Source organism: Manis pentadactyla, chromosome 8 (genome assembly GCF_030020395.1).
Source record: "Manis pentadactyla isolate mManPen7 chromosome 8, mManPen7.hap1, whole genome shotgun sequence".
NCBI classification, from domain to species: domain Eukaryota; kingdom Metazoa; phylum Chordata; class Mammalia; order Pholidota; family Manidae; genus Manis; species Manis pentadactyla.
The window spans coordinates 134934336-134949596 of NC_080026.1; the positions used below are offsets into that span (position 1 = coordinate 134934336).

The 15261-nt window shown below is 49.0% G+C and overlaps 1 protein-coding gene across 2 annotated transcripts in view; it reads right to left on the minus strand.

Annotated features, from left to right (window-relative positions):
* The window catches only part of ADAM12 (ADAM metallopeptidase domain 12), a 333734-nt gene that overhangs the window by 107643 nt on the left and 210830 nt on the right, over positions 1-15261 (minus strand). For both annotated transcript variants that reach the window (XR_008999055.1, XM_036898669.2), the window contains exon 5: positions 3600-3676. Coding sequence is in view for 1 of the 2 variants with exons in the window: in XM_036898669.2 (XP_036754564.2) it covers positions 3600-3676 (77 nt within the window). In the remaining variant the exon portion in view is untranslated. The remainder of the gene's footprint in view (positions 1-3599; positions 3677-15261) is intronic.

Here is a 15261-nt window from a genome sequence, read left to right on the forward strand (position 1 = left end):
TGAGGGCATGTGCGTGCATACTTGCACTTCGTGCTCCGTGTGTCCTTGTGTACTTTGGTGTCCCAAAGTCCAGTTAAAATGAGATTATTATGACAACCAATACCTTGTTCACAACTCTGGATATTAGTTTCCTCCTCTGTTGATGAGGGATGAGTGAATGTTTGGTGTTAAGTCTGTTAAAACACAGGCAGCTCCTTAAGAAATTAAGCCTAATTTTAACACTAAGCCCCAGGTGATGGGAAAACCCTTGGCTTGTTCTGAAAATGTGAGCCCCCTCATCTCCTTGTGCCAGGTACCTGAGTGGGACCTGAGAGGACCGAGCGAGAGAACAGGGGGCAACGTTGAGAAGGGCTCTCCCCTCAAGGAGCTCATGCTCTAGCCTGGGGGCAGGGAGGGGTGGGAATAAAATCCGGACACGGTTGGGGGTGGGGGGCAAGCTGTTTGGGTGCCCGGGAAGTGTACCAGAGCTGCGCATCTGCCCATTAAACCAGTTAGCTCCTCTGGGGCGGGAGCAGAATCCTCTCCCCACCAACTCGGCTGCGTGGTGTCTGTGCTCTACAGGATAGAGGCAGATGCCCGTGGGCGTGGGCACGCACCGGCAGTGGGGCGAGGCTCGGGGCAGCCAGAGCAAATGAGCGGCCAGAACATGAGATGAGAATTGGGGTCATGGCGCTGAAACTGTGCTAGCAGTGGGGGAGCACCTCAAATGATACAGTACATCGTTAACTCATGGCCTGAACTTTGCGTTGGACTTGGAGTCCTTCCAAAGTCTGGACACTCTCCACGGCTGCACTCACTTTTATGACCTATTTTCCATGTTGCACTTCATTCCCTCTGTTAGAGCGCTTCCTCTTTCATCCCCCTTTCCACTGGGAACTTAATGCTCTCTCCTCTCCTTATCTTTTCCCCTTCAAGCTTCAAATGAAGAAGGATGATCTGTTTGCTCCCCCCTCTCTTCTCTATTCCAGGGCAGCTTTCCTCGCCCACCCATCTCTGTCAAGCCTTTCTGAAGCCATGTGTTCCTTCTCTGCTGTTTCTCTGCAAACCTGCCATCTGCCGGGCTCTCACTAACGCATCCCCTTGGACACTCAAGTTGGCCTCCGCATTCCTAGATCTGAATGTATTTTTGGGTCACACCATATTTAATATAATTTTTAATCCCCATCTTCTTTCCCCAAATCTACCAGGCTGGTGTTACTATAACTGCATTTCCCCTGGATTTCCAGTCTTGATCAATTTTTCTGCCAGTGAGCGGTGGATCGAACATAGCTTTTTCTCCGGTTGGGTTCTCTCCTTGCAGATCCTAAAGTTGACTACATAACTTGGGGATTGCTCGTTTGATGCATGGGCTGCTGCTTTTGAAGCAACAGTACAAAGGTCTGAGAAGCTGCGATTCTCCGGACCCCCAGCCCCACACAGGGCTCCCCATCATGGATCCCACCTGTCTAGGCGGTTGGCACAGGGATGGCACAGCACTTACTCTTCTGACTGTCCTAAAATCCCAGCTTCAAGTCCCCTGCCAAGTTATGGTCTGGGCCCGTCCCCAGGAGGGAACACTCTCCAGGTGCTGGAGGCGGGAGGTGGGCAACGCAGACTCAGATACTCGACAGAATCATTCAGGGAGGTGACACAAAAGGAGATTTAAGTCTCTACCTTCTGACTTGGAAAGGCAGGTAGGGTCAGGGGACCAAGCAAGCTGTTGAGTGATGTGTATGTAATGCTAATGCTCTATTTCTATAAAAAGAGATAAACGCACTCTCCAGTCCCTGACTACGTATGTACGTGCACAGGAATGAGGAGAAAGCTCACGTTACCAATTGTTAGACTCCAATGGGAAATACTGAAAAATAAGTCGGATGCGTCAAGGGTTGGGGAAGATGTGAGGAACCAGAACTCTCGCCCTCTGATGGTCAGAGTGGAATCAGGGCAGGCGCTCTGAAGAGGCAGGTGCGGGATTGGGGAAAAGTGTAAGTGCTGGCGTCCCCTGAACCACAGCGCATCCTTCAGGCGCCCCCGGCCCGGCGCACAGAGGTGCAGAGGCCATGGCCAGCATGGGTGCTGTGTGCTGGAACCACCCAGACGCATGGCCTGGAGGCAATGGGGAGACGAGAAGAGCATCTGTGGGGTGGAATCTCTGAGGCAGTTAAAGAAAGGAACCCACCCACGTGAGCAAAGAGGGTGGCCGCCAAGCAGTCCTGGAGGGGAAAGCCGAGTGAGACAGCATGCCGCCCTTCACACCCGGAAATAGTGCGAGGGGCTGTGTCAGGAAGAGTGGGCATGGCTGGGAAGGACACGAGGTGGGCCCTGGGGGCACCACAGGCAGGGAATGGGATGGCTCTACCCTGCGTGTTGGGCACCGAGGGAGCACAGAGGGGCAGAGAGATGGGGAACTGGGCCAGGGGAACTGGTCCCAGGATGAGCTGAGCACGGGCACGGGGCTGCAGTCTGCGCCCCCAGGGAGGGTGTGGCAAGGCCGGCCTCAGCTGGGGCTTCTGTAGGCCCGAGGTTCCAGGTCCCACTAGAGACCTTTGGTCACACGGGTGGTGCTATCAATTGGCGCTGGCCACAGTGGCTGGTCATTAATTCAGGAATAGGTGTTAAATGCCTGCTGTGTGTCAGGATTAGTGGGGGGCAAGTTTCCTGAAGGGCGGCTCATGACTGCTGCCTGGTGGTGAGGCACCTGACCTCATCACAGCTGGTAAAGCCCTGAGGGGCCTGCGGGGTCACTTGATCACAGTCACAGGGCTCAACCGGCCTGCATGTGAGCGCATAGCGTGAGTGTGGTGCGGTCTCTGTGTGTGACAGGGTGCGTGTGGTGGGGTCATGTGCGGCACACTGTGTGTGTGTCAGTGCGTGGGCACAGGGGCCCTTCTCTGCAGTCCCGCTCAGAGCTCAGGGACGCACGGTGGTGGCCGCTCACACCCAGCGGTGACCGCTCTCCACTCAGGCTGGAGCGCTCGCTGGGCCCTCCTCCCTCTGCCCTCGGCGCAGCCACCGCTGGTGCCCAAGCAAAGCGGGACTTGGGGACACAGCTGTTAGTTCACAAACTCGGTAAATAAACCCAGTAAAAAGGCTGAGGCAGCTGGAAATTTGTCAGACAAACTGAATTTCCTGGGGAGCACACGAGATCGCGGGGACGGCCGAGCGCGGTGACTTGGAAGGAGCTGCAGGGGCCCCCGCTGCCCCCGCCCGCAGGCAGCCCCCATCATCGGCGGCAGACTGGTTCCTCCACTTCCTCCTCATCGGAGGAGGCCCTTTTATCTTTATTTGCCGAGCAGCTGAAACACTAATACCTAATGTCCAGTCTCAGCACTGAGAATGGCTGAGCATCAGAGCCACAGCAATGCACAGATTCACGAAACTCCCGGATGCTGAAACTCGGCCAGCACCGTGGCCCTCAGCCGCCCACGTGGGACCGGCTCTGACGGAGGAGCAGTGACAGGGACCAGGACCCTGGGGAGCTGCCCCGTGGGTCGTCATCGAGGGCCTTCTCGGCCTCGGATGGAGGTGAGGCCCGGCTGTTTATTCTGTGAACAGGAGGAGGAGGTGGCTGCACAGCTGTGCTTAAGGCCAGAGCTGTCACTGCCATGGCCGCTTACCTGAGACCCGAACACGCGCTGAGGCTGACCGTGGAACCAGGATCTCCTTGCACGTGTCCGTGGTAGTAACAGTGACCCTAAGGGGAGGAGAGAGTCGGGTCAGTCATGATAGCTTCCGGTCCACTCACTGCAAACCACTGCCTCCAGTCACCTTCACTTGTGTTTAGCTGTAGAATTCCTGTTTGCACAAAATATCAACCACAGTCTGAATATTTAATACTGAGCCCGGCAGGGCCCAGCCAGGGCCTACGGCAGGGTATCTGGTCTGCTCAGAGATTATCCACAGGGTCTTAAATGCCTCCTTGCCCCATCCTTGTCTCGCTGACACCCTTCAGGGACACCTGGATGCAGGATGTTTTACAAAATCCAGCAGTGGAACAAATCACACTGACGCTGCCATTTTACCCTCCTGTAACTTGTCTTTTGTAATGAGAGGAGGAACCGAATGGGGCATTCAGGCACACTGGGAACCTTAATAAAGTGAGAACTAAATCTATGGTTTATGAAAACAGAAGAGCCGATGAAAGGAAGGGGGTGAGGAAGGATATGTGTGTGGGAGGACCCCACGCAACTGCGCAGTTGAGAGTTTGAAGTGTGTCTCAGCAGGAAAGAGAAACAGGAAGGGCTTTTAAGCCTAAGACAAAAACCCCTGTGTGACATGCTTGCAGTATTCCCTTTCCTTGATAATGCCCCTGCCGGCAAAGACACACCACAGCACGCACGCTTCCTTAGTGAAGACAGATCTCCATCCTGAATCAAGGTTAATTTTATTGTTGAACAAAGGTTGTGTTGCAGCCCCAGTTAAGTGGCTCTGACTGGCAAGAAATGCTAAGTGCACTCAGCATGCCTCAGTCAAGTCCTCTGCACACCTGCTGTGTGCAGGGCCCAGCAGCAAAAGGCTGTGTCTCCTACAGAGAAAGAGAAGTGTTCACGGGGGCTTCAGCCTGTCCCCACCGGGCGTGGCAGCACACTGGTGCCCTCACTCATAACAACAGCAGCTCAGTTCTTCCTGGGCGGGGCTTGGCATCCAGTTATTCTCCCAACAGAGACGAAGTTCCAAAGAGCACTGACTTTGCTAAGAAAGAAGACTGAATGGGAATGAGTGGAACCAGCACAGGAAAGGGGCCAAGGTCATCTCCTTGTCACTGACTAGGGGACAGAGTTCCAGGATCAATGAAGGAGGGAGAGGGGAATGTGGCAGGACATGTGTTATTTGGACTTTTTCTTACTGATTCCAGAAGTTCTTTATATATTGAGGATGTTAATACTTTGCCTGTTATTATGTGAGGAATGTCTTTCTAACTTATTTTTAATGTCTTCTGTTGTACAGTTTCCAGTTCTTACAAAGTCAAATGCATCGACCTTTCTTCCTTTATGAATCTTGTGTACTGCTGAAGGTGGCTTTATTCAAGGTCATGCATATGACAGTCTTTATTTCCTTCTGTTTCTGTGGTCTTACAAGTAGCTCTTTAATCTATCTGGAATCTATTCTTTGGGTGCTGCCAGGCTGGAATCTAACTTTCCCCACAAACTAAAAGCCAGTTGTCCCCCACTGCTGTTTCTCCTTTTCTCACTGATTTGAAATGCAGCCTTGTCACACATGCAATGCCCACATGCGTATGTGGCTCCACTTTGGTATTTCTGGGCTGTTCCACTTTGAGGCAAGCCACCACCTGCCCATTCCAGTGCCAATACCACACCGCTTAGGTCCTACCATTCCACAACACATTTTGAGGTCAGACAGAGCAAGTTCTCCTTTTTGATTAAGATTAAATTCACATACCATAACATTCACCTTTTAAAAGCACACAGCTGGTATGTTCTAGTGTGTTCACAAGGTGGCGCAGCCATTGCTACCATCTAATTCCAGCACATTTTCATCCCTCCAGGTGGGAGAGGGGTGATCCACATGGAAGGAGAGTATGTGCGAAGACAGTGGGCAACGGGGAGGGATGGGTGGCGGTTCAGGGACAGGGGTTAGTTCTGCTTGGCTGGAAGATTCTAGTGCAGGAGTAAGGTACTCAGGGCACCCTTTCCTGCGTGTGGCAAGGATGTCCTCTTCACGGGGCTTAGGAAAGAATGCATGCAGGGCTGTGGTAGGAAGGCCTGCCCAGCCTGCTGCATCAGGCATCTACCCAGGCCCTGCGGGACCCTGGGTCAGCTTGCGTCTTTAACGTCCATGTGAGGTAAGTTTGAAAGGCTCCACAGTTCCCTCTCTCTAGATATCTCTAGTTCGGGTATTTAAGGGAGGCATGATAACAATTCTCTAAACATGGGGGGATCGTGTAACTGGACTGTAATGCTCCAGGGCATCATAGGGGTCCTAGTGGGAGATTTCAGTCCTGGGAACCCACCAGGCATGTCAGAGTTGGGACCACTCAGGATGTGATATGATTATTTGGCCCTAGAACAACCAGATTCACTGGGTTTTGACCGTTAACCATCTTTGGGGGTTGTAAACATTACAGAATTTGTTTCATTTTAGAGGAATGTATTGAAATGTTGCTCTAGTCAGTTAAGTATTGGTTGAAAAATTAAAAAACAAATGGTGACAATATTCTTTATTATTGAAAATTTTAAATTTCAAACTCATTTATTCTCAGTCTCTATTTTCTTACTAGGTTATTTATTAAATGTACTTTGAAATTAAATACCCAGAAATACAAGCCCATTAAAAGCCTGAGCTGAGAACAAATTAGTATAAAATTAATTTGCAGTTCAACAACGAGGTTGAAGTATTGCTTATAAAAAAGGAGGGGGTGGATGTCAGCTCCCCTATACTGGTCCTTACCCAACCCCCCCTCTCCCTGTCGTTCCGGTGCCAGGAGCTTACTGCTTTGCTCTAAAACTGCTTTCGATTTACCTTCAGACATTGACTAACAAGCCCATTTCTCACCCCTGATCACTAAGTTAATCACTTCTTAGGTTACTAAGCATAATAACCAGAACCCCACATTCCATATTCTCTAAGAGAAGTATAGTTTCATGAGGTCCTATTTTTTCAATATGATTTATTAAATGTTCAAGCAAATGTGATTTCAATTTTAGAACACAGTCATCATATAAATTCACAAAAGACATACGTGCCACAAGATGTGTCACGTACTTGGTTAGGGAGCTGGAGGGTGGGGAGTGGAACAGATGTGCCCCCCCCCCACCTCTGTGGTTAGCTGAGGCAGGGGAGCTGTGAAGGCGACATCACCACCTGGGGCCGGCGGTACCCACTCAGAAACCTCTCCAGGGGATTTGCTTCCAAATCCCAGGGCCAGGTTGCCTCCTGTGGACTGACGCCAGGAGGCAGGAATCCGCCAAGTCTTACCGATTCACAAACACTTGGCCCGTTGGGCATGAACATGGCCACAGGCGACTCTCATGCCTAAGGAGGTCTTGTGCCCCAGGGCCCACCGGATCTATCGATCAGACAATTATCCAGGCATACTTTCCCAAACACAGCCCCTTCTCGATTGCCTTGAGAGTGTCAAACTACACCTCTCTCCTTATCATGCTCATGTCTGTGAAAATGTTTGCTGAGACAGCCGTCATCTTTGCCTAGTTCTGTGGATCCCATCCACTCCCCCTCTCCCAACAAAACAAAACACAGAAAAGAGTTCCCCAAATGCATAACCACAAAAGTATATCTTTTCCTTTATAAAACCTCTAACCATGTATTTTATATACTTACTACTTAACCTAATGCATTTTCCCACTCCAGTAAAATAAATGTTCCTTCTGTTTAATATTACCAATCAAATATAATGGTGGGTAAGAGGAAGACAGAGTAAGAACACTTGAGCTTGCAAATAGTAACCCTCAGCTCCATGCCATATGGGAAGTAAAATCAGATTTCTGTTATCCAGCTCTCAGTGGACTAGAAAGAAAGGAATCTTACATGCGAAACTGCTAACAAAAACGGCCTGACCTTGTGATTGGAAGCACGGACAGCAGACAAAGTCTGTTAGGGAATATGCTGAGCAAACATTATTTCCAACGTTTCCTCCTTGGGAACTTTACATACTTCCCCACTCCCACTCTCAACGTGCCAAACTCTCTTGATTTGAATCACACGGTGTTCTAGCTGGAAGGAAGCTTCAGGCCACTTGAGGCCAGCCTTCCCTTTTAGCTGCCCCTTCCCTGAACAGACGTGGAAACTGAGGCCCTGATGGGTTCAGTAAGTGCCCAGGGTCATGGAGTTGGTTAGCGGTACAGCAGGGACAAAAATCTAGGCCTCTCAGCTCCAGGCCAGACGGCTTCGCCCTTGTCTTGCTGCTGGGAACACAGGCCCTCATGATCTCTCTTTGCTCAAACAAAAGCTGCCCCCAAGCCCAGCTCTGGACGCATGCCTTCTCCAGCACCGGGGAGCCTCGTGATGATGCCACTCAGGTAAGCCCAGGAAAGCAAAGGCAACTCCAGACTCAGAAAGATCTGCAGATGGGGGGCAGGGAGGAAGGAGGGGAATTGTGGGTGTGGGTGTGCAATCGTGCGCACGTGCATGTGTGTGTGTGAGTGGCTAGCCTGCATTTCGGCATGACTGTGGCCTAGCTTTTGCTCCCTGGTACCTAGAGAACCTCAGGCCCCCACCGGCTGCCTGTTTGCCTGAGACAGAAACAAGGTGAGTGTACGTTCAGGCCAAGGAAAGCATGACCCTGCAGCCTTCTGTGTTTCTACGACGGGCCCATGTTACTCTGGACTCCGAGAGTGTGCGGGACAAGGTCACTGGGAAACCAGTCCCCGCACCCTCGCTCCCAGGGCTGTCTCTGCTCCCTGCTCTAGCAAGAACCGTGTCTGCTCGAAAGACTGGAAAGGACCAACCCCACGGGCCACTGACATCACTTTGCCGCGCTGGGATTCTGCCTTGGAGAGCACAGGCCTCAGAAACCCTGTTCCCGTTCTTGGGGACCAATCGGCAAACTGGCCCTGGAAACAGCGTGTCTGCGGTTGTGAGCAGACCCGGTCAGTCCTGAGGCGGGAGTCTTGGGGTTTGAGAGGCAGAGCCTCAGCTTCTAGTCTGTAAGATGGGATTGACACGTACTGCCTAGAGCTTTAGGGAGCAAATAAACATTACATGGGGAAGCAATTTCTAAAATATAAGGCATGGTAACAGCTAGAATATGAAGATAGGCATTTTAAACCCATCATGCTGTAAACTCTACTGCCCACCTGCCTCTTCTTCTGTGCACTGAACTCAAGCTCAGTGTATATTTGCTGAATGAATGAATGAATGAATGTGTGTGAGTGAACTGGACCCATTAGAGAGAAAAGAGCGTGATTTTCTTATATTCCTTCAACTGGTTCCTAACTCCCAGCTCCGGTTCATCTCAGATGCTGTGTGGGGCCTTTGTGAAGATCTGTGAAAATGGGCAGGAGGGGCGTGGCAGGGGCTGGAAGAGCTAAGGGCCCAGGTGCTAGTTCCTGGGGACACACATGCCTGAAGAGCTCAGTTCTCTGCATGGCTCCCCACCTTTCCTTTCTCATTCTATTCTCGTGATACACGAGGGACTTCAGGAGCAACACGTGGTCCAGGGTGGTTACGAGTCGTTGAGAATCGATCATCAAAACAGCAGTGGCTACGCAGGCTCACGTTTCTAAAGACACTCACTTTGTGCCAAGTTCAGTGTTTGTTTCATGTTCACGTTCACGGCTGGTTAAACGTGCCAGCTGGGATTTAAACCCGGGTAGTCTGCCTCTGTGGTTCTGAGCCTAACCTGCAGACAGAAGAACGATCACAGAGCCTCCCTTTTCCTGACAAATTCAGAGAAGGAAAGTCACCCAAACCTGCAGTCCCTCCGGGAACTCATGCCAGATTCCACATGGATTTGGCTCTGCCAGTGTTCAGCTCCTGAAGCGTCCCTGTCACAGGCACATCATGGCATCTGTAGCCTGCATGTCCCCTGAGGACAGGAACCGAGTCCTCCTCCCTTCTGCCACAGTGCACTGGACTTCTACTGACCCCAGTTCAGTGGGGCTTCAGAGCAACACACCTGGCAAATTCCCAGAGGGTTGCTTGGCCTGTCCTCTCCCCATATTCCAGGACTGCAGGTCAGCAGAATCTCCTGTGCTATACCTCGCTACAGTTTTATAGACCAATTCCATTATAACAAACACCCAAACCAGGAACATATAACAGTTTGTTTCAAGTGAATCAGAGGCAGGGTACCATAGTGGCTGGGAGTTCCCATTCTAGAGTCAGATTATGTGAGTTTGAGTCCTCTTAGCTGGGGGGCTGGCTTGGCCTGTCTGTCTCAGATTCCTCATCTGGGTATAAAAATAGCAAGAACCAATTTATTGTGAGGATCGAACAACAAAATGTATGAAAAGCACTTTGCACAATGACTTGCATATTGTGGATGCTTACTTCATGTTGGCTGTCATATTGGGCACTGAGCAAATACTTGATGTTAAATGAGCATAATATGAATGAATGAATGAATGAATGAATGCATGCATGCATTAAAAGGTAGGGCATGTCACCACTGTGGAATGTGAATACCGGTCTAAGAAACTTGATTGAAGGGGCATAGGGAAGCTACTGATAATTTGGGAGGATCAAAATAAAGTGCAACAGGGAAAGGCATAATAGAACGATGTTCTAGAAGGTTCATTTAGGCAGGCTGGGCACTGGATTAAGTCCAGGTGATACTGCAAGTGGGAGAAAATGCCTGGCGGCCATGGCATCTTCCAGTTAAGAAGAAAGGAGGACTGGGCTGGAGCAGTAGAAGTGTCAGGGGATAAGGAACCGGTGTGAGCTGCTGGGCAGGCGGGAAGCCACATAGCAGACGGAGGGGGCCCAGTGCCTCCATTGGTGAGAGACAGAGCAGCCTTCTGAGAGAGAGGCAAGCCTGGAAGGCCTGATTAATTAGATGTGTGCAGAGTATAGTGATGGTAGGAAAATTAATTCCATTCAAAATCACTTTTTAAGAATGTGACAATGGGCCTTGCTCACACCTGGTACCCTTAGGGGATGTGATCTCTGACTTCCGTCCTACCTCCAGAACCATCTTCTCACACTTTTCAGATGTTGTCTAACTGTAATGGAATGCAGTTGACTCCCTAATGTCCATCTACCCTGACACATTCAGTCCAAGCCGATTATAGAAGATTCTATTCCTTTTTGATAGGAAACGTTTGCCATGGAAATGGATGGACTGTCATCCAAACAACACTTGTGGCCAAATACTGTATTCCATACCTATCTGACAGACAGCCTCAGTTAACACTGACTGATCCCCTATTGACATCTGTCATAGCGAATGTTTTCATAAGTTTTTTCAATGACACACATACCACAGAGGGAACTCTTCTGCGTATTGCTCATGTGCACGAGGCCAGAGCTTTTCCCTTCCTGCACCCCCATGCCCTGGCCTCTGCAGCCATGTCTTCCCATCTGGCCTTCAGGCTCCTCCACAAGAGCCCCCTGCCTGATCTCGCTGAACCCCTGCTCTTGCTGCCTCCGAGTATCTCTTTATGCTGCAGGCAGCGGGGTCTTTCGAAGCCCATACCTGGTGATGACAGCCCCTTGGCTGAGACCTTCTGATAGCTTCCTAATATTCCTCAATGACAACCAAATGCATCACTGTGGCCTCCAAGTCCTATACACTCTTAATTTTTAAACACTGACTCCTTTTAAATATTGCCCCACCTCCATGTAAAGCTTGGTATCAGCCCAAACTGTCCTTCCCTTGCCCTGGTTCATGCCAACTCAACCTTCAGGTCTTGGCTCACACATTTCTTCCTCCATGAAGCCTTCCATGACCTCTTAGAACAGATTAGGCCCCTTGGCCTTTCCTTCACTGTATTTATGATAAATTCTAATTAGGGTTGGGATTCTTGGGACAGTGTCAGTCTCCTCCCTTCAGCCCTGTGTGGGGCCCATTGTCTGTATTTAATCCCTGCTGTACTCTGTGGCAGTACTCCACTAACATGCGTGCCACAGACAGTGAGTTTCTACCAAAGCACCAATGACAGGTTTTAGGAGACTTTCTGGACGGCTGTTCTGGTCTGTCCCAGAGTTGTCTTTTGGGATGTAAATAGCATAGATGTCATATGCATTGTCTCCCAAAGGCCTTATTAAAAATGACAATATAAAATATAATTTTCCCTTAGATGTGGCCAGTGAAGGCTAAAGCCACAAATATTTCATCCTGTTAGGACAAGAGGGAAATAAAAGATGGGCAATCATTCCCCAAATTAAAGTCAGCCACTACTCTGCTTGTCAACCAGCTTACACTGACGGTTGAAATATTACAAAATAAGGACACTACAGCCAAAAAGCAGTTCTTATGTTATATACAATCTTAAAGTCAGGAGACTTCATTGTGGGCTGACTGTAGAGGATAAGGAGGTGAGTCATCACACCGCTTTTTGTTTTCTAGCCTGATTCGATAAAAGGAAAGCCCCTAAAGCCGCATCTGCCTCCTCACCATCCAGCCATACGGGGTGTTGGGCGCCCCTTAAGGGGTTTCTGCTGGAAGGGCCGGCTGTCCGGGGCTGCGGGGCTTTTTTAAAGAGCAAGACTATTCCGTCCTTATCTTTACAGTAACATGGCTGACGTCTCAGAACGCACTCAGAGGAACGGGGGAAAATAGCTGCTGGATTATGAGACAAATCATTATTTTTCTAATTGTAAAAGCAATACATGCTTGTTGTTTGTGGAGGCTTGGGGGTGCCAATCAACCCATCCTCCAGTTACGCCACTGAGTGAAGGCAGATTCACAGTCAGATGAAGATCAAAACACACTATCAGCTTAACTGCCTCCACAAAGGAGGCTCCTGGCATATTCTGTTAGAGGGTACAACTTAGGCCTAGGTGGACGTGCGACTTCCTGCAATTTTCGGTCCTCACCCCCCAACCCTGCTTTGCTGGCCAAGCCTGGGAACCCGTCCCGGTGGGGCTGGGGCTGCAGAACACTGCCGCTGAGAACACTCCGCACGGGGAGGCGCCCTCCACCGACTGCGGCAGGGCAGCAGGGCTGGTCTCACGGCCCATCCAAGGCAAGGGCTCCACCCCCGTCCCAGGCAGCAGGGACCCGGCGCTGTCAGGCCCGCCCTCCACCCACCTCCTCTCCCCAGAAAGGCACTTGCGTGGAGAACAACACGGGAGTGAGCAGAAGGGTGGGGCAGACGTTCCCTGCCTATACAGTTACCTCGTGGACAAATGGGAGAAAGAAAAATATAACTCCTCTCCCCATACATACAACAATCATATAAATAGAAAAACAGTCCCCAACCACACAGTCACTGCTGTGCACATTCTGGCACCCTGCCGACCAGGCTGTTTTCTAAGACCCTGGATTTGGAGCCTTGGGCCTTGGCAGTCCAAGTCCAAAACAGACTTGGCAGCTGTTGGACGCTAGTTTATCTAGTCCCCCCGTTTCTTCTTCTTTCTCATCACATTTTTCTTCCCAAATGAAGAAAAAAATATAAAAAATGCCTACGAAAGGAAAATCAGTACGGGAGACTGAAACAGAAAACACAAAATGGTTAAAATAACTCTGGAAGCATATCTAACAGTCTGGAAATATCCTGATTAGACGAGTACCATTCGTCACCATATAAAACAGATACTTGGAGGACTCAGGCCTATTGTCCCAGTACTTCTAGGATCTCCCTTTCTGTTTCTATTTGGAACAACAATTTACACTGTGACACAGCCTTAATGCTAACTCTAATAGCATATTTTTAAGGCGATCATCAGAGGAGAAAAACATAGAGTCAAGCGTGGGTCACGACACCAACTGCTGGTTACACCGGAGACTGATTCTGGGATGTGCATGTCGGCCTCTATCTTCCTCCTGTACTCGGGTGAATATATCCAACTGCCCACTGAACACCTATATTGGCTGTCCCACTGCAAATGCAGCAGGGACAAACCTGTACTCATTGTCCTTTCCCCCTTCCAAAACCAACAACTGTTCTTTAACGGTGCCAGTTAGAAAAAAATGCCCACTTGGCCTGTGTGGAAGGGGGAACCCTGTGGGCGACACCTCCCTTGTCTACCAGCACCAGATCTTGTTTCTTCTGCCTCCTTAAGCTCTCCTGAATCTGGCCAGTTCCACTGAAAAACCTACTTCTGTAGGCAAAACCTTCATCAACTACATGAAGCCCCTCTCAAATCTTCTTGCCTTCTGCCTACCAGTATTCCTACCAATCTTTCTTCCATTCTGCCATCAGAGACATTCAAAAGCGTAGAACTGAACATGCCATTACCCTTCATGAAAGCTTTCTATGGCTTCCAGCATTCAGTAAGGTAAAAGTCCAAACTCCTTAGCATTTACTGAAGGATTTCATCCCAACCTTCCTCTTCTTTACCCATTTTTAAAGACCTAGATTGAATATCACTTCCCCAGTGAAATGGCCTCCAATTGTTGCCCGGCAGCTGCATCTCGGGGGGTCCCGGGGAGGGTTCACGACTTTGAGTGAGAAAGAATTCTCGAGCAGTTGGGAAGAGGGTAGGTGAGCAAGGAATTCATTCAAGTGAGAGTAGTACTGAATGGCCGCTGCCTCGCAGGCAGCAGAGAACAAGGAAACTGAAGCAGAACAGAGAGAGTGAAGACTTGTGCTGAAGCCTAGAAAAGAGAATGAAATAATGAAGTAATAAAGATGCTTACGGCTGGAAAAGTGCAGAGGAACAGAACACAATTAAGTTGCGAAAGCTTTATTGAAAGGTAAGTACTTAAAGACAGGAAAGTGTGGGCGTCCTCAGAAAGGAGATGTGCTGAAAGGCTGGGGTTTTCCTCTTTTATGTGACAAAGGGCCGGGAGGTATAGACTTGTAAAGTAGTCTCAAAATGCTCATCTCCAGTGAGACATTATGTCTCTTCTCTTCTATTATCAGTCCTCCAGGTAATTCTACAAAATTAACGCAAGAAATTGGTCAGTGCCTCTCAGGAGAGTAGCTTCCCTTTGGGAGCATATCAATCAAGACCGCCCTCCCTGCCCCCAAAGTGGGTTGAGATATTGTCTATTTACTAAAGAATATGTTAGGAATCTTACCTCCTAATTTCCTGGTTTTTAAAATGGATTGTATATCTTTAAGGTGGAATCCTTCCTGTTTTTACTATATTGTTTGTATCTTGGCTTTTTGGAAAATTAATCATGATGCTTGTATCCTGCCCCTGCCCCAAATCACAATGAGTTAAACTGACCAGGGCCTCTCCAATGTTCCAATGGTATCTTGTATATACCTCTTATTGTGGCATTACATTAAAATATAGCTATTTTTGTTTTTAAAATGTCCGGCATCTCAAGCAGAAATTATATGCCCAGGAATATATTTTATTCAACCTGTATCCTCATGGTCTAACACTGCCTCTACACAGAAGGTGATTAATAACTATTTGCTGATGAATGAATGAATGGATACTTAAGGGCATCAGCTAAGAAGCCGCAATGGCTAAATGAATTTTTTAAAAACCTAGTATATGCAAGATACTGTGATGCTCTATGGGGGCAGAAAGGAGATTAACACCCCCCCACCAACAAGAGCACTTATGAGCTACATAATAAGTAATATAGATTATACTTAAAGAAATGTCAATTATAATAGTATTTTCCATCTGAAGATAATAGACTGAATTATATTGTTAGATACACTAATGTTGAACTACCTTTGCATTCCTCAAACAAGTACCATTTGGTCATAATAGGATTTTTTAAAATATGTGCTG